Source organism: Cyprinus carpio, chromosome A6 (genome assembly GCF_018340385.1).
Source record: "Cyprinus carpio isolate SPL01 chromosome A6, ASM1834038v1, whole genome shotgun sequence".
NCBI classification, from domain to species: Eukaryota; Metazoa; Chordata; class Actinopteri; order Cypriniformes; family Cyprinidae; genus Cyprinus; species Cyprinus carpio.
Window position 1 is genome coordinate 2336144 of NC_056577.1, and position 23870 is coordinate 2360013.

Sequence of the window (23870 nt, forward strand, 5' to 3'; positions counted from 1 at the left end):
GCTGCAGAAATTAAATGAACACTTATTTTAGACAAGTGACTGAAAAAAATTGAAAACATGTTATTGTTATATACATTTTCTGAACTATAACTTATGCAATTTCTGTGCACATAAAGCTTAGAAGTTAAATGAACACTTGTTTTGGGCAAAAAAAAATATAATCTAATGACTATTTTTTTGTCTTTAATTTTCAGAAAAAAAAAAATATTTAAATGTTAAAATACCACACTTATATTCAAGATACATTATCTGACAAAAGTTTATGCAATTGTGCCTATAAAACAAATTGATCTTGTTTTAAGGATGTTAACATATTTTTACTGTAAATAAAGACTCAACGAATGTGAATTTTGCAGTGTGGCACAAAAAGTGTTAACTTTTCTGCCAAGTAGACATGATTGTCAGTTGATTCAGATATCAAAATGGTCAAATATTGACCAATTAATTAACCTGGTCAATATATTGGTCTACCACTAATCTGAAATAGTTGCTTGTTTAGTTTTCTGCACTTTCTTTGCCTTTAGATGCATATAAAGTGAGTATGTATTTATTTACTTGTGGAATGACATACACACATACAGTACAGTTGTTAGACTGATATATTGATGGTTATTGATGGTTACCTTAACCGAGCTGTTTTCTGCTCATATCTTTAGTAGTATTTGTCTACTTCTAGCACTCGCGTGAATGTGTTTGTCTTGTTTTCCTGTGTTTTGCAATTCTGTTTTTAATGTCTGCAGTAACGGTTTCTCTTTATGAATGTGCAGGCGTTTATTTGGCCCTTTCTGGCAAAGTGGTGATAAAGCAGGAGTGATAGTGGACAAGAAGGCTGGGTGTTTTGAGCTGAAATGAGGCCCAATACTGTCAGAGGGTTTGTTGGCTCTCACACTCAAGATGTGCTGAGGTTCCTGTTGTCTGGATGGCAAAACGAGAGCGTTTCTGCCAGCTTGCTGCACGCTTAGTGCTGACAAAGACTTTTTATGACAAAAGATACAAATTTTTAGCTGCCTAAGAGAAGTGTTCGCTGGAGGGAAAGTGTGTGTTTGTTAGGAAAAGCAAGCCAGAAAGAGAGAGGCAGAAGATGAAAGCTTGTTTTCATGCACAAACCTACCAGTTGCACATCACACAGTATTAATGCCAGAGACGTTTTCCTAAAAGAGAAGACGTCCGCCATGCTTTTAGGCCGTTTTGTCGTCATTTAAATTAGGGGTGCTTTAAATCTCCCCGTTTGTTGGAGCAGAAGTTCTAAGCAAACTTGAGGTTTTATACGGTCTGACATTTCTCTTCCTGTCTCCCTCTCTCTCACCAATGAAGAGGCGCTCTCAGATCATTTTGCCTTCTTTTGGCACAATGAAAGTTCAGGGTCATCATTGACTGAAAATGATACACTCTCCCAAGGGAATCTGTGCACTTTCCAAAATGTAAATCGCACCTCAGAAAAGAAACACACTCGTTTATGTGTGTGTGTAAGTATGCGCACGTGTGCATCAGCTCCCCTGCTGTTCTCTAAGCTAGCGATGCTCACCTTTAAACAGCACAACAATAATCAATGGGCCGTTATTAATGATAAAAGTCATTTATGTACACAGTTCTCGCCTCCCGCAGGGCTCCATACGACTTTGTAGTTGTGGAGAAGCATTTGCGCTTGATCTGTGCTCTGTATTGGATTCTTCAGCAGGGCAGCCAGTCTGACTGCGGTCCTGTCCAGAGCACCGCCGAGGCTATCGGCTCAATCGCACAGCGGATTGATCCAACCTTTTCAGAAAATATGGATGTGCTTTGTGCCAAATGAATTCAGCAGGAGAGCTATAATATGGACATATCTTTACTTCAACCATGGTGAACTGAAAATCACTGAAGCAAAATGTTTGATTAAATCGACTGGAAATGTTGATGGTCTGCCATTCCTCTCGAATGCATGGGATATTTGGTTTCTAACAGGAGAGAAATGGATTATCTGTGTCAGGGGAGTTAAATCTCCTTTCTCTGAAAATATTATTCCAAATCACAGAAAAGTACACTTGGAGAGCTGTATGAAATATTACGTATAAGGATGATAACAAAAACATTTGATTTGTTCAAAACAAACTAGATGACATTTAAAGCAGATGTCTTGTTTTGGATCAAATCTAAAGCAGCATTGCATGTAATGCTGAAGACTGGAGTAATGAGGCTGAAAGTTGAGCTTTGCATCACAGGAATAAATTACATTTTTAAAAAACAGATATATATATCACTCACCTATGAAGTTGAGTTAAACAAATGGCATGCTAAAAACCCAGCTTGCAGTTTGTAGATATAGAGCAGCTCATTTGAAGTCATGTGATCTACATGTGATTGATACAGGCCTAGTGTTAGAACTAATCAACCAGTTGGCATAACACCTATTGTGTACATGGTGTAGAAATGAAAAACATGTATAAGGGGAAAAAAAGAAAAATAGACACTGAAAGGAAATTACACTGGCAGAGCATAAATCATATTAATTATAAACGCAATGCCATATTAAGAACTCATGGAGGGAAAATGAAATGATCAAGGCTCATCTCTGGCTGGAGTTAATGAAAATACTAATTACCTGATGATAAACTGAGAGTACAGAGAGGGGGAGAGAGAGAGCGCATTTATAGTAATCGAGAGGTAATAAAGTTTCCATTTTATGCTGAGTCATTCTGTTTGACTGGTTAATTGACCATCACTGCACAGATTTTATTGGTCAATTACATCCCAGCATCTGATGACTCAAACTGTACCATGCTCAATTATTTATTACTTCTGGATGTTTTTGGCCCTGAATGCTTATTATGTTCATTACAGTGATTTCACCATGGGAAAAGAGTGATATTACTGTACTAAAACCTTCTTAATCATGGTAAAATCACTGTATTGTTGTTTTTAGAGAGCAGTGGGAACATGATACTAGAACGCAACATTCACTTAATAATAATATTCAGAATACAAAATTTCACCACAATATGCAGACTATAAAATGTGCCAAGTGCACTATTTAAAAGTTTGATTTGTTTATGCTTGCCAAGGCTGCTTTTATTTGATCAAAAATTCAGTAAAAACAGTAATAATATGAATTATTATTACAATTTAAAATTCTATGTGAATATATTATAAAGTGTAATTTATTGCTGTTTTTATTTATTAATTTTGTGATTATTTATTATTGTTTCAATTTTAAATTGATCATTATGAAATCATAATATGCTGATTTGCAGCTCAAAAAACATTTCTTATTATTATCAATAAAAAATATTGTGAAGTTATGAATATTTTTTTTTTTTAAATGTGCGTTTCAGCATTTTGTAACCCAGAATTTAGAGTCTGCTACTATATATGTAGCATGTTTTTCGATAAGCAATATTTGAGCGTTTTAATGCAGTTGATCTGATGGTGAGGTTTTTCACACACAGACACTTTTAGATCCATCTCTGCAATCATCACGGGGACCCTTTTATTCTGTCTTTGTTTAATTTGCAGTTAATATCAGATTTTGCTCCCATTGATTTCCTCTCTGTGTTTTCACTCTAAATAATTCAGTGACATTCTTCACCTCTCTGTCTCTGTATGTCTCTCTCTCTCTCTCTCTCTCTCTTTCTCTCTCTCTGTATAGTCATTTAATGGTCAATAAGTGGGTTAAAATTGGACAATGGTGGATGGGACCGGTTTTGACATGAGGCGGTGTGGATTTTGTCCCCTAGAGGAGGTGCGTGGACGGGGGTATCAGGGGCAGTAATATGGGGGAGCTGTGTAAATTTAGACAGACGATGGAGCACCGCAGTCAATCAGAGCAATCAAGACATACATGAATAGAGGTTGCCTCTGTTTGAGCAATGGATAATGGACAGACACCAGAGAGAAAGAGAGAATATAGTGAGGCTGAAGTCAATGAGTCTTCAAACATCACACAGTGGTGCTCCAAAACTCTTTTTTGAACCCAAAGTATTAAACAAAATATTCCCAGGTTAAAAGTATTGTTCACCCAAAAAAAAAAAAAAAAAATTATGTTTTGAAATGTTTCTCAAAATCGTCTTTTAAGTTCAACAGAAGAAAATCATAGAGGTTTGGAACGACATGAGTAAATGGTGTCAGAATTCTTATTTTTGCATGAATTGTCCCTGTTATGTAATAAAGTGCACTCAATACTTTTCCCCCATTAAAAAAATGGGGGTGTTAGACAAAAAGAAATGACTCCAGTGAGTCATAGTAGTAGCCTGTGACCAGCCGAATAATTATGTTAATGACAGCCTGTTACTACAAACTTCATGTCTTAATCATAATCATTATGGCTTTAATCATTGCTAAATTATAACATTTAATTGTGCGTGATGATTTTTTCACACTGATTGGATCTACAACGGTTGGAGATTAATTGTTATGCTTGAATCAAATCTACATCAGTATGCGTATAGAGTCTGAGAACGTGACGTCAGCAACGCAATGCATTTTGGGACTTGGGGACACGGACGCTGCTGAATGTACTGTATTGAATTGTTAATTGACGGTTTTGTTTGCTTTGTACAGTTAAACAACACGTTACAATGGTGAAAGCTTGTTGTGTAATTAACTGCCATACTCGCACTCACGACCGGCATGGAAAAAGAATTTCAAACGGAGTTGTACAGTTTAAGATTTCGTTACTGTGGTGAGAGCTTTTTGTGTAATTTCTCTGAGTTAACAAAGCGGCGTCGCATGGCTTGGTTAGCGGCAGTAAGAAGGAAAACCATCACCTTCAACAATATTTCCCGAAACACGCTTGTTTGTTCACGGCATTTTCACAAAGGTAAGTTATAAACAAAACACGTTTAACTTTTGTTGTTGTATTTTTTTTTTATTTTTTTACCACTAGCAATGGAGTTGTTGTTACACCGCAAACTTTATTAACTTAACTTTATTATTGTCAGGGTTGTCACTTTGGTCTGGTTTATTCTTGGTTATGTGACAGAGCCCTGACACTGGTGTATATTGTTTTTGTGTGAACGTGCGTGCGCTCTCCTCTGTGTGTTAAATTTTCATTTCCTCACCATACGCTCTTGTCTCGTTTTCGTTGGTTGTGTTCTCGTGTCTGCTGTTTTATTTTGTTTTGCTTTGCTTTGCTTTATTATTCAATAAAGCCCTTTGCTTTCTGTTTGAGTCCTTCCCTCATCTTTACCCACAATCTTGATAATCGCTGGTAACTGGCTGAATAACTACATAACCAATAAAATAATTGTATCTTTTATTTTTAGGCAAACCAGCCTATGAAATGCTGGAGTGTGATCCTGACTGGGTGCCATCGTTGCATCTCGGGCACAAAGAAGTTAAAGCAACGCACTCTGGGCGGTTTAACCGGAGTATAAGGAGACTGCAAGCTGTCACAGGGGATAATGCTGCACCTGCACCACTACATGTAGCTGGCCAGATGGATGAAACTGCAACAGCAAATGATGCCTCACAAATGGACGACACAGGCTCAAATAACAACGTTGCAGAACAGCAGGAATGCCATCTTTGTAGCTGCAGGCGTGGTGAAATTAACCGTTTGTTGGAGGAGAACAGGAGACTGAAGGAAGAGCTCGCCCAAAAGAGAATGGATGAGGATTCTTTTAAAGATGATGATGCTAAGGTGAAGTACTACACTGGGCTTCCATGTCTTGCTCTTCTGATGGGTGTGCTGACACAGCTTCTTCTCAGCCTGCCAAAGAGTGGCCGAAAACTCTCACCTTTTCAAATGCTCCTTTTAACACTTATGCGCCTCAGGCTGAATCTCCCAATTCAGCACATTGCATACCTCTTCTCTGTGGATCGAAAGACTGTGTCCACCACATTCAGAGATACCATAGGTACAATGTTTAGACATCTCAAACCCTTGGTGCACTGGCCGGAGAGACACTGCTTACACGCCACCATGCCACATCAGTTTGTAGAGGCTTTTGGCAATCGAGTAGCAGTTATTGTGGACTGCTTTGAAATTCGCATTGAAAGAGCATCAAATCTCAAAGCTAGAGCACAGACATTTTCCCACTACAAACACCATCACACCCTAAAGTACCTCATTGGCATTACACCACGAGGCTCTATCTCTTTCATTTCCCAAGGTTGGGGAGGTCGTGTCAGTGACAAACATGTGACTGAGAATAGTGGCCTTCTTAATAAACTATTACCTGGAGACTTGGTGTTGGCAGATCGTGGATTTGACATCAGAGACAGTGTTGGACTCGTGTGTGCAGAAGTGAAAATACCTGCATTCACAAGAGGACGCAGCCAGCTGGATGCAAAAGATGTGGAGGAAACACGCCGGATAGCTCACCTCAGGGTCCATGTGGAGAGGGTGATTGGATGTGTACGCACAAAGTACACCATACTGAATGGAATTGTACCAGTCAGTATGGTACTCCCATGTCAAGGTGAAGACATGACGTTCCTGGACAAGATAGTGACTGTATGCTGTGCCCTGACTAATATGTGCCCCAGCGTTGTCATGAAACCATAAACTATGGCTGTCAAATTATTTGACCACAATTAATCACATCCAAAAAAATCAAAGTTTGTGTTTATCAATGTTTGTGTACTGTGTATATCTAAGTGTGTATATATATAAATACACATGCATGCGTGTATAAATTAAGAAATATTAATGTGTATATACTGTATACACACACATGTAAATATGTAAACACGCATATCCTGCATTATTAGTGTTATGCATATTGCATACCACCTGTTACAATAATAAACAGTGAAATTGATTAATTTTGTATCGCTTTATTTGTGCATCATAACACACTGACGTAAATGTGTACAGTTTATAGCGGGGTTATTCAAATCTTACCCTCGAGGGCCAGTGCACTGCAGAGTTTAGCTCCAACCCTGATCAAACACACCTGAGCATGCTAATCAGTGTCTTCAGGATCGTTAGAAAATCACAGGTAGGTGAGAGGGTTGGAGCTAAACTCTGCAGTGCACTGGCCCTCGAGGGTAAGATTTGAATAACCCTGGTTTACAGTAACGCATATAAAACAGGTAAAGGGGCAGTGTAAAACACAAAGATAATTAGGTAAACAAGTATCAAGACCACATGTAAGGCAATAAGTAAAAAAATTAAATAGAAAAACAATTATTTAATTTATACATTAAGTGCACTTGTAGTGCTAATACAAAAGGAGTAACGTGTAACAACAGTCTAACCTTCAAGTATCAAGAAAAGATAATGCAATAAGTTGAAGTTAAATGGAAAAACAATTAAATTTAGAGGTTCAGTGCAAGTGTAGTGCAAATACAACAGGTGTAAAATGTAAGTATAACCTTAAAGTATAAAGAACATTGATAGTAAAAAGTTAAATAGAAAAACAATTAAAGTTAGAAGTTCAGTGTAACTGTTGTGCAAATACAACAGGTGTAACATGTAATAGTATAATCTTTAATTATCAAGAACATAATGCAATAAGTGGAAAAAAAGGTAAATAGAAAATTATTTAAAACTAATTAATTCAAGACAACTATAAGTACAAAAACACACTCCAACGTGTCAGTGTGTACAGGAGGTACAAAGCCATGACTCAGTTTCTGAAGGTGCCTGACTGAGTCCCACACAGCTGAGGTGGAACCACTGGACTACACAATTCTCATTGTCACAAGCCACCATGTCATCTAGATCTTCAGGCCCTTTTCAAATGCACCAGAGTCTTTTCACGTTCTCACATGTATGTGTTCTTGTTCTTTTTGTGCGAGATGGCTGTAACTCTGTTGAAACAGGTGTCTTTGTGGAGGCTTGTTGAGTATAGTAACAAGAAACAAGCTCAGGTAGAGAAACTTTGTGGAAGAACTCCTGTGCCCTCTTTAGAAGTGTTGTCCAGTAGTCTGCATCTGGTAAGACCCGAACCACAACACAGTCTTTCTCTGTCCACACAACAAAGTCACAAAACTGTGATCCAGTAACGAAGATCTGTGTTTGTACTTGGCTGTAGTACATGTGTGTCTGTTTCAAGTGTAACTTCCCATCAGTTACCCGGGAGACAGAAAGTGCTGTCATCTGCACAAGCCTGCAGGATGGAGTTGTTGCGGTGCTTAAATGTGCATTTGATTTCCAGACAGCCTTTCCCACAACATGTGCAGTGAATGAGACCATCAGGTGATGCCCCAACCTCAGGAAATAATGGATTTATGATAAATCCACATTGCTCCACTTTTAGGTTTGTGTGGTGAGGTGCTGCCATTGTGACATAGACCTGCCTTGCTGTTCCTTCATTGTCTATCCCCCATCTGATGGCAGCTGAGGTTGCTGTTTTTTTTGGGATAGCACACTATTGACACAGTTGATGTGGCTGGTTTCTCAACACTAGTGGACATAACGGCATGCATATTGGAAGCTGTTATTCTTCCTGCTCTTGATGTGTACCAGACAGATGATTGATGTTGCAGTCTCGTCTGAGCTTCAATTGCAGCTGCCTGTGTCTCTGTTACTGCTAACAGGTGTGTGAGGGTGTTGCAATGCTGGAACAGGACGGGTAGATCGCATCCATCCTTTCCTGGGTCACGAAGATGCTGTAGGGACTTTGGCAATACATGTGGCTTAACTGGGTCGATATAATGATGGTAATACTCCTCCATCCCAGAAAGACAAACGGCCTTGCTGTGAGTGTGCAAAATCTGAAGCAGGGGTGACAGGTCTGAAAGTGTGGGCTCATGTGCACAATGACTCGTGGAGCCTAAATGAGTACGTATCCCTGACATTCCCCTCTCTCCACTGATGCACTTGTAAAGTGCCACTCTCTTAGCTGCACCAGTGGTGAAGTCGATCTTGTGGCCCACTTCTGCTTGGACCTTATCAACGTTAGCGGGCATCATCCAGTAAGCTGGAACATCAGTGACAGTCTTGGTCCCCCGTATCCGAACTGCTGCTTCGATTTTAAAAAGGAGAGCCCCAACATGTGTGCAAGACTCTGCTATGCCAGCCATGCATGTGCAGTGTGCACACTCTACTTGGCCACTGGAGCTGAGGATTACCCATGGCTTGAGTGGAGGTTCATTAAGGCGTTGAGAGTGCAAAACCTATTATATATAGAAAATACTAAGGTAAGTACAAAATGAATGATTAACAAGACAAATATCTCAAATCATGTTATATGAATAAGGCCTCACACTAGACACACACACACACACACACACACACACACACACACACAGAAGTGCTGTGAAATTAGTGGTGTGCGATTATTATCATTAGAGTCTGTTCAGTGATTTGTATTAAATCTTCATTACCTGCTTTCAGAGGGAGCGGCATTTACTACACAGAGCCACAGTTCCCTGACAATTAGGCATTATTGCGTTCATTACTGCAGATTGATTCCCATGTGATTAATTGCACAGCCCCGTGAACACACACACCCCGTGGGCAGCCAGCCAGCGAATCAAACTCAAGACTAAACATATGCTGCTGATGTTAAGAGTGATAGAAATGTGTTTTATTACATAACGTACCTTTGTGCGAACAACCGTTTTTTCTGCTCGTTGACGCGGAAAATCTGAAGGTCCTGCACCCATCCATTTGTAAATTGCAAGTGGGATTCGAGAGATTTATAATTTTTAAATTGATCAGATGTGTACGCACTGACACTATAAACAAGGTATGAAAATACATCGGGGAAGGTTACGTGCGGCAGCTCGTTAAGATCATCAGACCATTCTTTGTGTTCGTACGGATCGAGTTCGTTGATTGTCTTGATTTTTTCTAAGTACCGCAACTTTGCTTCCTTCTTGAGTTTTTCTTTATATGTAATCTTACACTTGTTCATTGTTCGGTCCATTGTTATTCCTATTTATTATCGCTGTGTACTAATATATTGACAGGTGACGAGCGTGTCCCCAAACATGGCCGCGACTACCCAGAATGCAATGCGCAGTGACGTAGTTTCCCAAGCTCTATACCAGAAGTTCATCCACCTAGAAAAGTAGCCCCACCTCTAAAAGACGATTTAACTTTAAACACAAAATATTTAACTTTACAATTCAAGTAACACATATTGGTACTAGACTTAATTCGGTAATGCGATATATCACGGTAATGAATATGCACGGTATTGTTATCGTGGGCACTTCCAAATACAGAGAATAATTATATATTACAAATTATTCAGAATTTGAAATGCATTTTAAGAATACTTTTCCCATCAACTGGTCAAAATGCACAACACCGTTGTATGCTGCTTTAAAGGCATGTGAACCCTGATGTAAACAAGCACGCACGAGAAGCACATGGAGGAACGTCAGAGATGCGCTGAATGAAAGCACATTCACTCTCTGACAGCAGATGGCGCTAAACTGCAGGAAATCCAGCCCTTACCCTGGAAACCCCATAAATAAAAACAGCTGCTACTTTCTAAACATTTAAATAATATAAAATAATATTTATATATTTCCATAAAATTTTTTTTTCCATTTTAATCTGGACTACAACATGTCCTGGATATTGTTTGAAAGTGTTTTGATTCTTTATTGTTCATTAACACTTTACATTAGGGTTCATTAGTTACAAACTGCCAATGAAAAATTCTTCTGAACATTCATTAACCTTAGGTATTCCAATTTTTAATAACACATTGTTAAAATCGAAAGTTGCAACTTTGTTATTTAATGAGCTAACATGAGCTAAGACTTGTATTTTTTTAACAAAGATTAGTAACTTCTGTAGCAAATGTAGCTACTGCTCATTGTGAATGTTAATGCATTAACTAAGGTTAACTAATGAGGTCTTATTGTAAAGTGATACCTATGGGTCTTTAAAGTTCTTTTGCACTTTAATGTGTAAAATTTTTAACTTTAAATATATTTTTGTATTGCTTTATTGTATTTAAATGTTCAGTTATTTTTGTTATAAGAAAAAAGTTATTTAACCTGTTTTACTGTATTATGACCACTTTTTTAAAACTTAATTTCAATACCGTGATAATACCGTATACCGTGACAAAACATTATCAATTAATCGCAACAGGAAAATTTGATACCGGCATATCCCTAACTGGTACCAAAGAATTCAAGTGAATGAAAATTTGAGCTTCACTTTTCCGCTTTTTTAACTCTCTATTACACTTGCGCTTAAGCCCAAAGCATACTTCAGTTTTGATGTGAATGCTAAGTGTATCTGTAATGCCAAACACATAGGATGCATTCGAAATTGCATAGTAGATAGTTGGACATACAGCATACGCTTGAACATACAGCAGCATGATACTACCTAAAACTACCTAAAATGACAGAAACATCTGGAAAATGTATTTGAAGTGTAATTTGATTATAATCAAATTTAGATTCATTTACATGGAGAGAGCGAGTTTATGACAGCCAGCCACTAAATAGTGATCAAAATGTTTTGCCTTCACTTTTCAGGAGGTGTGCGGCACACTTCGTCTCATCCTTTTCTATTTTGGTTGTGAAACAACAGCTCGGGCCAATGTTGCCACTTTGTGGACAAACTAATTGCTGTGAAATACAATTCAAGACACATAAAAACCTTAGTATAATTTGGATTTTGGGCTTCTACTTTAAGTGCAGGTTGTACAATTTACTTTAAAATGGATTTTACTCAGAAATTAGTGGTAAATTTCACAAAGAAACGGCAAGTAACATTGAATTAAATCGACTGAAATAGTATTTACTTGTAAAACATACTCCAGTAAATTAAAAAAATATTTTTTTTTACAGTGTAACATTGTCTAAACCAATAGTGTGAGTTAGGGGTGGGGCTATGTGGTTGCTTGGCCAATGGCAGATGAGGGGAGTGTTCTGGAAACTTGTTTGAAAACAGTTACGTTTTTTGCAATTCTATTTATTGTCACTAGTGATGCAAAATTTACACACTTCAGATTTAATGAATCATTTCTGGAGTCTATCAGACACTGAGTGTAGTGTATGTCAGATGGTCCACTGATGATGTTGTTGGTGTCAATCTGACCTCTCATTCACCTTCATTTCCTGCCCTCACCCTGACAGCTTGATCAGGTTGACCGGCATTAGGGGAGCATTGGGCAGGCATTGCAAGAACACGAGGGTAAATCCAGCTCACCGGGGCTCCAGTCTTACCTGTCAGTCTCAGACATCAGGGGGGCTCGAGGTGTCCCTGGTGGGCTCTGGTTAGAGACAGTTCTCACTCCCAATGACCCGCGGCTGTCTCGCCCAGACACAGAACCAACATGCTAATCAATGATGGTCTGTCAGGATGACGGGCTGATAAGACAAGACGAAAATGACTGGGAATGAACTGCAGCCGTGTGTGTGTTTCAGGGTGTTGCAGGTGTCTTCTCTGGTTTGGTCCTGCCATGCGAAGCAGTGCTGGAAAGTGATGCTATATTTGGCCAAAGATTTCCTTCACGTGTGCAGTCTGAGGGGTTTGTCAGAATTAATGTGCATTTAACGTGCACTGGAACAATGGCCTGTAGAGGAACTGCTCAAAGATTTAGCTGACCATCTCGAGTGTAATTCTATGTGTGTGTGTGTGTGTGTGTGTGTGTGTGTGTGTGTGTGTGTGTGTGTGTGTGTGTGTGTGTGTGTGTGTGTGTGTGTGTGTCTAAGTAATGTGTAACAGGATCTAATGGATGAAATTTCAGTCTGGCAGCAGGATGTTAATGAGATCACACACTCACCCTCACAAATACCCATGCATTTTTACCTAAATGAGCACAAACCATAGATGCCCACTGGTTTTCTTTTGAATTATACAGACTAACCCTACCTCTTAGGTCAAATCAATCAATCAATCAAACAAGCAAGCAATCATTTATTTATTTATTTATTTAAATATTATTAAATTTATTTTAGTTTTACATTATTTTATTATAAATTGTTTATATAAAATATTTATTCATGTATTACTTTTTTATTAGTTTATTCATTTATTAAATATAGTATCTAATTTATTAAAAAATATATTTTTTGTAAAAAAACATATTTATTTATTTATTTATTTATTATTTAAACCATTTAGCATTTTTATTAAGACATTATTTTATATTTATTTAGTCATTGGAATGTCCCCACAATGTAGGTCTTTTCTGGTTTTACCCACACCTACCAACAAGTTTTTAGAAATATTTAGAATATGCATTATGGGGGAAAAAACAACTCTTCACAATTCTTTTCCTTAAGATGTTTATTTTTCGGCATGCATACATTACACATACAGTATAGCAACATTTTTATGGGTCAATTCAATATAATTGTCCTGACACACAAACTGTCACAGATCAAAACAAACACTGTTGCTGACATCGGAGACATGATCAATTATTCATGAACATCTTCTTAATAACCTTCCAAATATTTAAAATATTGTTTTTTAATAATTCATGATCAGAATATGAATTCATGCACAGACTCATGAATGATGTCACAGAGTTCAACAAACAAAACAGGAAAATCTTTGATTAATTTAATAAATATTAAATTCAAGCAACATTTTACGTTTTATGCAAAAAATATGAATGATGGTTGTCAGAGTGTTGCTATGCAGCGGCTGTTCTGGGTGGTCATTAAACAGTTGCTATGCGGTTGCTAAGGTGTTCTGTGTGGTTGCCTGGGCATTGCCAGGTGGTTGCTTACTGATCTGATTTACTTTTATTTATTACTTTACTTTTTTTTTTTTTTTTTTCATACAATAGAACTCAATGGCTACCATCAAAGTAAAAGTAACAACACATGTCTTTTCAACAAAATGATTGATTTGGGGACTGATTCATGTTTGTAACACAAACAATGCAGAATAAGAAGGCATAACCAGTCAAACCACTCTGATGGTTTAAACTTTGTCATGTTTTGAGAGTTTTTCTCTCCCAAATAGCAAATAATTGTTGTAATGTATGATCGAGTGCTGAGTGACAGTACTAAAACACACATCTTACTCTTAATGTTCTCTCTCTCCCTCTCTCTCTCTCTCTTTCTCTCTCTCACTCTTGTTCTCTCTGGTGCTGTAAATGAGTTGGGCTAACCTCTCTGACCACGCTCTTTCCTGTCTCTGCTGAACCACACATCTCATGAAATATTTAATGTGCTCGGGAGTGACCGACCTCTCTTCTCCTCTCTTCTTCTTTTCAATTCATTTTTTTCCACCCATCTATTCCACTATTCCTGTCCTGTCAAGTTCACTCCTGTCCTCGGCCTGATCCTCTCCTCCACTGCGTTCTTCATAAAGAAACAGTTCACCCAGCAATTAAATCATCAATGCCTAAAAACTTTACTCTTCACTATAGCATTCAAATCAAATGTAACACCTGCTGTATATGACTACGGCTGTGTATGAAAAGGACATTTTCTGATGAATTTCTGATGAATCTCTTTTGCATATAATTACAGTTCATAATGACCATGTCTGCAAAACTTCAAAAAGAATTGGCTGTCAATTATTTTTACTAAGAGTCACTTGTTTTGTTCCTGAATTCCTAGTTTTTGAACAAATTGGTTTAGTAAATGATTCAGTTACTTATTCATAAAAACAGACCTTTTTTATTCCTTGAATGAATCAGTATGTGTGAAAAAATCATTTGAGTAAATGACTCAGTGACTCACTACAGTCACTTGTTTCATTCCTTAAAGGAAAATTCCACCGTTTTTCCATATTCCACTATGTTCTTCCCTCAATTTAGACAAGCTGATACGTACCTCTCCTGTCTCAGTGCGTGCAATCAATCACTGTAGCTATAATGTATGGCGGAAGAGCACTTCACAGCACGTCGACCTCAGCGCAGTAATATCATCACTCCTGAGAGCACTTTGCAGCAGTTCAACCTCGGCGCAGTAATATCATCACTCCTGAGGTCGAAGTCCTGCAAAGTGCTCTTCCGCCATACATTATAGTTATCATATTTTATCCACTAAGAAAATCGCCACGTTTTATTTTGTGTCACCATACTAACTTGTGTAAGGCCTGGCTCACACTACAGGATTTTAGCCCGATTTAGCTCCGATTTCCCCCTCCTTAGAATCGGAGCAAACATCTTTTCGAGCAACTCGATCGGTCCCTATGTTCGGCGCGTATTTTCTGGTAATGTGAGGCATTCACCGATTGAATCTTGCACCTCCGGATCTGCTCGCACACAAAATGGGGCAGCCCCGATTATTATCAAACGTTTGATGTTTAGGATTTAAATCGGGATGATGATGGCTATATGATTACGTCAGTACTTTCACAGCCAATGCGCAAAACAGCTGATGTATGGCTCTGTTGGATTATGGAGAACGTATCAACTTGCCTAAGTCGAGGGAAGACCATAGTGGAATATGGAAAAACGGTGGCGTTTTCCTTTAAATGAATTGGTGCATTTGAACGAATCGGTTGTGTAAATGATTCAATGACTCACTCATAAAGATAGTCACTTGTCGCCACCTACTGGTGAAATTATGTACATGCAAATGTACCTATAACTTGCATAATTAAGCTTGTAAACAAGGATCAGAACAAACTGGTTTATGTTTTAAATAAAGTAGCGTTCAAAAGTTGGGGCTGTTTTTGTCTCTTATGCTTTAAAGGAGCCATGTGTAATGTCTGGCAAAAAAATCAAGTCATACTCCACATTCCATACCAGATGGGGGCAGTATGCCTCAATAAAGTGAATTGGTCTACTCTAGAGTAACAAACGAGAAACGGCATAGTCTCTATGCTCCGCCCCTACCTTCTCAACAACCCTAGAGCCATAGCCGAAGCCTAAAGGACGTTTTGCCTCCAGAGGAACGTTGGGTGATGTCAAGTGATTTTGAAATATGACATCTTCAAGCTACTCCCCTTCACCTTTACCAGTGAATATGTTCATATTCGTTTTGTTCATATTACATTTTGAATTGTATATACACATTATTTGAATTAAATTAATTTGACAGACAGCATTCTGTCAACATCATTGGTCAACATCAGACAGCTGATGTTGACCAAGCTAGCGCCAACCAACGTAACCAGAGCTGCCAACTCTCAAGCATTCACCGTGAGACACACGCAACTGACTCTTTTCACACGCTTTCAAAAACTTGACCGCTCTGAATATAGTGAGTGAGTGCGCGCGCGGCCGGGTCTCTCTCTCTCTCTCTCTCTCTCTCTCTCTCTCTCTCTCTCTCGGGTTCATTATCATCGAAGACATTTCAAGCTTCTTAGGTAATGTTACATTTTAGCATCAGCTTGGTAGAGACGGGCTTTGGTAGATAACAGGTGAAAACCGGATCGGATCTGTGGGTAAGTTATAGCTAGCTTACTATCAAACGCAGCTACGGTTAGCCATCGCTAACATTAGCACGTTTATCGAACAGCCTTCGATACATTTCTATGTTATAACTTCCCGAAAAAAAATACGCAAACATATAAAACAAACTTCTAGCGAAATACTAACAGCATCTTACTTACCAATCCAAAAGAAATGTTGCAAGTTCGGAGTCGAAGCTCATTTCTTTCAAGTCCATCAGTTGTCTCCAGCGATGGAAAGCAGTGCCGATGTTTACTCTGTTTCGGCTCCTTTTCTTATCGGATTTGATTTGTGATTCCGAGCGCGGTTGCTTGACATCAGCTTCAAGTACGCCCACAAGCCGTGCGAGTTATTCGTGTATTGCAGGTTGGCTGGTGGTTATGTTGCCCGCATATCGCCTCCCATGGCCGAAACTGGTATTACGACACCTGTCGGGCCGTGGCTAGTAATGCTAATGCTAATTAAGGTTGATATCTCTGCAGCACTATAACTTGACATTTTTTTAATGACATCATCGCCCTTATTTCTTCTCATTCTTTTGATGCGTGTAGGTCATTTTTTGGATATTTTTACCTCAATTTTTACACATGGCACCTTTAAAAAACTCATTTTATTTTTTTATTTTTTTTATATTTTTACACATGGCACCTTTAAAAAATTTATTTTTGGGTGAACTATTCCTTTTATGTTTGTATTTATTTGTTTATATATATATATATATATATATATATATATATATATATATATATATATATATATATACATGTATGTATATATATAATATATATTGGATTCTTTATTGAATAGAAAATTTAAAAAATTACATTTATTTATTTAGAGTTTTACAGCCATGGTCACTGTAGACTGTTGTTGTATAAAAAAATATCTGTGTGTAATTTTTTTTTATTCCACACAGAGAGAGAAAGAGAAAGAGAGAGAGAAACAGTAAAAAAAAACTGAAAAATCAGGTTTGTTTTTTTCTTCTTATCCGTTCTCTTTATTAATTTCATTCCCTCTCTTTGAGTGCTCATCTCTCATCTGTTCTCACATGGCTTCTCATTTCCTGTCCTCTCTCATCACCATCATCATCCTCGTGTCTGAGCTCACGTCTGTGAGGCTGCAGTAATTCTGATGTCACATCCACCTGCTGACCTCAGTCTGCAGGACATTCCAATCCATTTCGTTCCTCTTTTTGCATATGGTTGGACGTTCTAGCGCAGTGCCACCAGATCTGCGGCCGGTGTCTTGTTTAATCAACACTGATGAATATTTGATGGTGTGGTGGTGAGCACAGGGGTGGCCCAGACCGTTTCTCTCATTATCTACACACACACACAGCCTCCGTCTCAGCCAACACACACACACATGGCCTTCAAGCTTGGAACACACACACAAAGTTTCAAACTTCCTCTAGACTCAGGCTGATGAATATATTCAGTCATTCATCGGTGGTTCACGCTTATCCAGATTGAAATGTGACGACTCAATGAGTTTATAGTGACACAGTATTGGCCCATCCTGTCAGATCTTGTTTGGGATATGTTTCATGCATAATGTATAGCATTAGGGCTATCTTTACCTCTGCGTGCAGACATCTGTGATCGATAAGCCATTCATTGGGATAAATGATCAGCTGCCTATTTTCCCCATGTAAAGATCTGTAGAAGTTTCTGCTGGAGCTGTTTGATGTCATTCTACAGGCAGTAATGTTTGATGATTCTACTGCTATAATCTTAATATCATCAATGGGTTAGCAGAATTAAACAAAAAGTTGAAATGATATGGCTCTTATGATGTACAGTAGTGACATAATTTTGACATGGTATTATAATTAATAAAAATAAATGTAAAAATTATGTCAAATATTAAAAATGTCTATAAACTTTAAAGACGTTGTCATTTATCTATCTATCTATCTATCTGACTGGAAAATGTGATTTTGTGCATTAAGAAGAAAATGTGTTCTTTCATAGCTTAATGGAGTTCTAAGTTAAGACTCATTTGAGCATCAACCTTGTCTCAGATCGCAAATGTTTTAGACAATTGTTAAGATAACGTGAGAATATTAATTGAAGTTCATTTGTATAGATCATTCGGTCTTGGATGAGAAATGTTTGAATTCTTGATTGGTATCTGGGCAAATCTGAGCACAGTTTGAAACATTGTTGAGATCTCTTTCGAAAGAAGAGACATAAGAAATTCCTGGGGTCTTTTTCTCGGAAAAATCTGACTCCACTATTTTTCCATACTAACTAACTACTTAAGTTTGATTTAGTACATTGTCTCAGATTTTTCTCCTAAAATAAAAATAAACACAAATGAGAGCTATAAAATTAATTTGGATATATAATTTGATCTTTGAAGAGAAATGTGTCTTCAGATGAATCCTTATTGAACTCTTTTGATTGCAGACTTTTACAAATCTGAGCACAGTCTGTGACATTCTTGAGATCTCTTTTGAAAGTAGAGACGTGAAATTACTGGGATCGTTTTCTCAGAGAAATTTGTAAAGGAAGAGCCTGGAGCAAAAGTATCCATTTGTTCTCCATGCATCTCATTGTTGTCTATTTTTCTTTCCTACTTGAAAGCATATTTGCTTCTTTTGTTCATTTTTTTTTTTTTTTTTAATTGATTTAGAGATGTATAATAACATCTCCACTATTTTCTCCACACTTTTTCCACACTCTCTATGTGCAATCAAATGGCTTCAAAACTCTGTGTGAAAGGCCCATTTGTAAACAGTGTCACCCAGAGCTGGTTTGTAAATATCTCCACGCTTTGGTGAAGAGGGATTGCTGGAACAAACGATGAACTCCAGAGGCAAAATGAGGATAATGATGAGGGGCGAATGTGTTCAATAGAAGGTCAAAAAGTGCAGGGCCCGAGGCCATGAGAGCGTTAAAGAGACAGGATGAGAGAAAGCACTTGACATTTATACAGCCCATCATAAAGAAACATACTGACAGCTACTCTAACAATCCAATGGGAGAGTTGGATCAGCTGCAGTTCTCACGTGCTTAAAGCTATAGCTGGATATTGTTTGGCAGGAACCTTGCTGGCTCTTTAATTTCTGTCAGTTTGTTCTTGAAGGGTGTGTTCACTTCTGGAGTCGACCTGTCTGTGATAGAGCAGCATTTGATGCGCAGATAAATGCAGAGAACCGAGCAGGTTTTGATCTGCATAAAGACTTTAACCTCTATTTCCTCTCAGCTGCAGTAAACGCTGTGGGTTTGGAGGGGGGTCAGCCTTGCTTATCAAATATTTTTCAACTTAAATGACGGATTTATTAAACAAATAGCTTTTTGGTCTGACTCTGAACCCCTTGTGATTGAAATATGCCGTTGTGTCAACAGCCTGCCTCCCCTCGTCGCTGGCGAGATGCTGCAGATCACTGAATAAATACAAGTTGGAAATGAACACAGATCAGGGGCGGACTTACCCATTAGGCAAAGGTAGGCGACTGCCTTGGGCCCCCAAAAGCCAAGGGCCCCCTAATGCTTTTCATATAGGAGATGCGCATTAAGCGCGGACACGCGAACGGTTGCTGTTTACGGTGTTTATGCACGACAATCGTCTGCGCGTCCGAGTTGAACGTGCTTCTTGTGTATCCAGCTTGTAGCAAAATAAAATTTTATGCATCTAAAGCCGACTGCCGCACGAGCGCGAGGTCCCTCTTTCCCAGCGCGCGCACACTTCTCTCTCTGCGTTCAGCGCGCGGCTGAAAGGAGCTGCGCTTTCAGTTAAAACACTGATATGTTGCTTCTCTAATTTTACATATAAGTATAGCTGAAATCACAGCACAGCTATTGTCTTCAAGCTATTCTGTAGCCTATTTGATTTTTATCAGACGACGGCACGATTATATATTTTTGTGCAGATTAACTTCTCGGAAGGGAGAGCTGGTTAGTCTTAATGGGTCGCGTTTCAGTCACTATTTCATATTCATCCCGTTTGTCTGACAACAAACAGTCGAATGTATCAATGAAAACAGTTTTGAGAATTTAGCTGCATCAAAATACAGTATGTGGCACAGAGAGGCAAACAAATGTAATAATAAATAATAAATGTACATTTTGCATGTTCAGAAGTGAGCTGCCCTGTCATGCGAAAATGCAAACAGGTTTGTGTAAAGTGCTCAGTGCAAAGAAAGAGAAGTAATAGGAAGCTATATTTCTGTTTTTTTTTTTTTTTTTTCATGTGTCTAATAGACATGAACAAGTTCTTTGAAAAACATCTATGACCTATGAAACATGTCTACTCTTCATGCTCTGTTAACTGGTTTCACTAATAATAAACATTTATTGCATAAATTAATTTTTGCATTACAAAAATGCCTTAAAAGAAAGTGTTACAGGTGTGCATATTGACACAGAACAATGAGTTTTAAGATATGTCAGAGCAAGATATTTTCAGTTGAGACAGCTCAAACATGCATTTTAGTCTGGGACTAGCTTAAGCCTTGTCTGTGAAACCATGGGGAAAATATTCATTTAAGGTAGATTTAGAACAGATAAAAATGTGCAAATAAGTTGCGATTATTCACAAGTTAACTCATGACAATCATGCCATTAATTGTGATTATATATTTTAATTGATTGACAGCCCTAAGTTAAAATGACTAAAATAAAATGTAGACTTACGCTGGTAACTCACATTTTCATTTTACCTGATAAAGTACCATTTATGAGCTGAGCTGTTTTGTTTAGAGCTGTTACCGGGGAAACCACTATATTTCTGACTCCAAAAGCACCTCCTACTGGCAGAGAATGAATGTGCATTTTCAATAATCCAGTCTGCAGTTTTTGTTCAGACCAATGCGAATATTCACTCACATAAATCTGTTTTAAATAATATAATAATTTATACTTCTGACTCATCCCAGAAATATAAAGTTTCAGTTGTGAGGTTTATCATTTTATAATTTATTTTGTTTTATGTTAAAACTAAAAAAAAAAACGGTAAATCAATTTCTATTTCGTGGTCTACAACATGAAATAATAAAAGTATCTGCTAAATGAATAAATTTAAATTAAAGAATCCCATTAGAACATGTACATAAAAAATGTAGAAACATTGGACACAACAATGTGGCACCATTGTGCAGCAGCAAGCATCACAACAAAAAAAGGACCTCGAGGGTTGATCTAGGTAAATGTGTGCAAATGTATAGGGCCCCATTCCTATATTTGCCTGGGGCCCCCAATTCACTAAATCCGCCCCTGACACAGATCCAGAGGATTCGCTCTCCCAACCCCCTGTTTGACATTTCCGTCCACGGGCCATCCTTCATGGACATTGTTAGAACCAATACAGAGCCGCGCGTTTGCCCTGAGTGCACGTCTTTCGCATTAAACGGGCTACTCTAGTTGCTACAGTGGCCAAATTGTTAATTACATTTTTAAAAAATAATAATAAATGGTTAATGCCATCATGTAGACATATAATACATTATTTGCTTATTTAAATTTGTTTATTTTTATTTTTTAGTAATATATTGTAATTTATCATATGCATAACAAAACGTTACATATTGGCTGAATTCATTAGTAAAATACCTTAGATTTAAGTCGCACAAATTTAATAATTGTAGGCCAGTAGGGAGGCTCTCATGGATAAATCTAAGATTAATCATTGTATTTATTTATTTATTTATTTATTTTAAGTTCACAGTTGGATTTGATTTATTCGTCAGTTAAATAAAACTATTATTTTAAAATAATAAAAATCTATAATATCTAGATGGGTTGATTTCTGCAGAAAATAGATCATTTTAATTTATTTTTAAAATTAATGTATTTTTTATCAAAGGTTAGAAGTGATACTCATGATCACGATTTGATCAGAAGCATTCTCACTGCTCTATTAATTCATGCATTTAACCGTGTAAAACCCTATACAACATCTTTAACTTTCCCCGATTGCTCATGTTTTTTTCTCTTTCACATCATTCCGCAGAGTGTTTTTCTTTTTGCCTTAAATGGGTTAAGCCGGTGTTCTTGTTGTCGCTGTTTGTAGCAGCTGAACTTTAAGGGTGGGATGCTGTTGAGTTGTGTTGATGAAGTATCTCCTGATTAATAGATCCATGAGGCAAACCGGCTGACATATGGCTCATGAAGCAGCTGGGATCTGTACCTGCGGCATCACCTCCGGCCATTAAAATATTAGAGGCTTTAGTGCAGGCAGAAAGACAGCAGCACCCTAGAGCTGTTTGATATAGACTCTCAATAATGCATTAGTCTTCAATCTGCGAGGGAGCTGTTCGTGGTGCTGAAATATGGCGCTTGCGCTTTTCGGTGGTGGCAAACGCAGGCAAAATGTAGTTTTAGAGTAAGTTTTAAATTAATATAAAAGGGAGGATTAGCGAATTGGGGGTTTTGTGTTTAAAAAATCATGCACAGTTGAAAAAAAAATTAAATGATAAAAATGTTAGGATAAATTATTATTAATTCTTCGACATCGTGCTCCACTGTAAAAAGCAAGTTGTTTTATCTGACTTAACTCTTAAAAATTATTTCTTTCAAGCATTGTAGTCAGGTTGATGCAGTCATATTAAATATTTCATTTGACTTTAATACACGAGTTAATTAAGTTCTCACCATAAATATTTTTTTAGATTATTCAACAAAACATTTTATAGTGTAAGAAGAAACATCGATCTCAAAATTGAACTCCAAGGCAGACAGCATGAAGCCGAATGCAATAAAATTGCAAATTCAGATTTCTTTGAAAGATTCGTTTGTAGAAATTGTTATAGAATAGAAAACTAATTGAGACAGATGTATGCATTGTCGGAAGCCACAAACTCACTCGATTGCACTTATAAACTAAAGCTGAAAAATAAAATCTGTTCTCTCTTCATAAACTGTCGCACCAAATAAATCGTCAAATTATAAAACAATCCAAATGCACGTCTAGATTGGGAGAATTTTAACGCCAGTCAAATCATACGAGTCATTATTTCCCAAAGAAAATGTTCATATACTCACTGCGTTCTTCTCTTCGTTGCCAACAGCCAAACAGTAGCAATAAATGTTTCTTTCTCCAGCAGCACTGCAGCTGCGACCTGCTTTCATCAAGTGCTTCCCTGAAAAACCCCGATAGCTGTCTGAAAATATTGCATTTTATATCAGCAAAGCGCGATTAATATTGCATCACCTACATATAACATATCTTTTTTAAAGGCAGCAAAATGTAAAGCTCCCCACCCCTTCCCCCCTGATTTTTTCTTCAATATTACAGTGAGAAAGATCTGCAGTGCCATTGTTTCATAAATAAACAAACTTTTGAAATTAGACGCCTTTCTTTAGTCATAGTGAGGGTGAAGAAAAGACACTGTTTGGAGACGGCCTGGTCTCAGGCTTCATTAAATGTTTATTGTCAGTTCGGCAGAGTAAAAACCCGTCCTATTTTCCACAGCCTTCGCTTCAGTTTTGAGGAAATAATACGCAAAGAGTTTCGTCTGCTATTAGATGGCGATCTAATGTAATGCGCATGTTACCTCATTTAGCAGACACGTGCATGGCCAAAAATTCCATTTGTTTGACACACTAACATCCCATTAGGGCGCCGATAACAATTACCGAGCTTTTTAATTAGTGTCTTGTTGTATTCCGTTTATTAATTTTCCAAACCACAGAGCATGAATTATTTAATAAACCGTAGTAA

General features: G+C 37.7%; 1 protein-coding gene across 1 annotated transcript; it reads left to right on the forward strand.

Annotated features, from left to right (window-relative positions):
• Nucleotides 1–4682: 4682 nt before the first annotated feature.
• On the forward strand, nt 4683–6602 carry LOC122145250. The gene is made up of 2 exons (XM_042757497.1): nt 4683–4792; nt 5238–6602. Exons 1-2 carry the CDS (start codon nt 4702–4704, stop codon nt 6479–6481), a joined length of 1335 nt encoding a protein of 444 aa, XP_042613431.1. The 5' UTR covers nt 4683–4701; the 3' UTR covers nt 6482–6602.
• Nucleotides 6603–23870: the final 17268 nt, after the last annotated feature.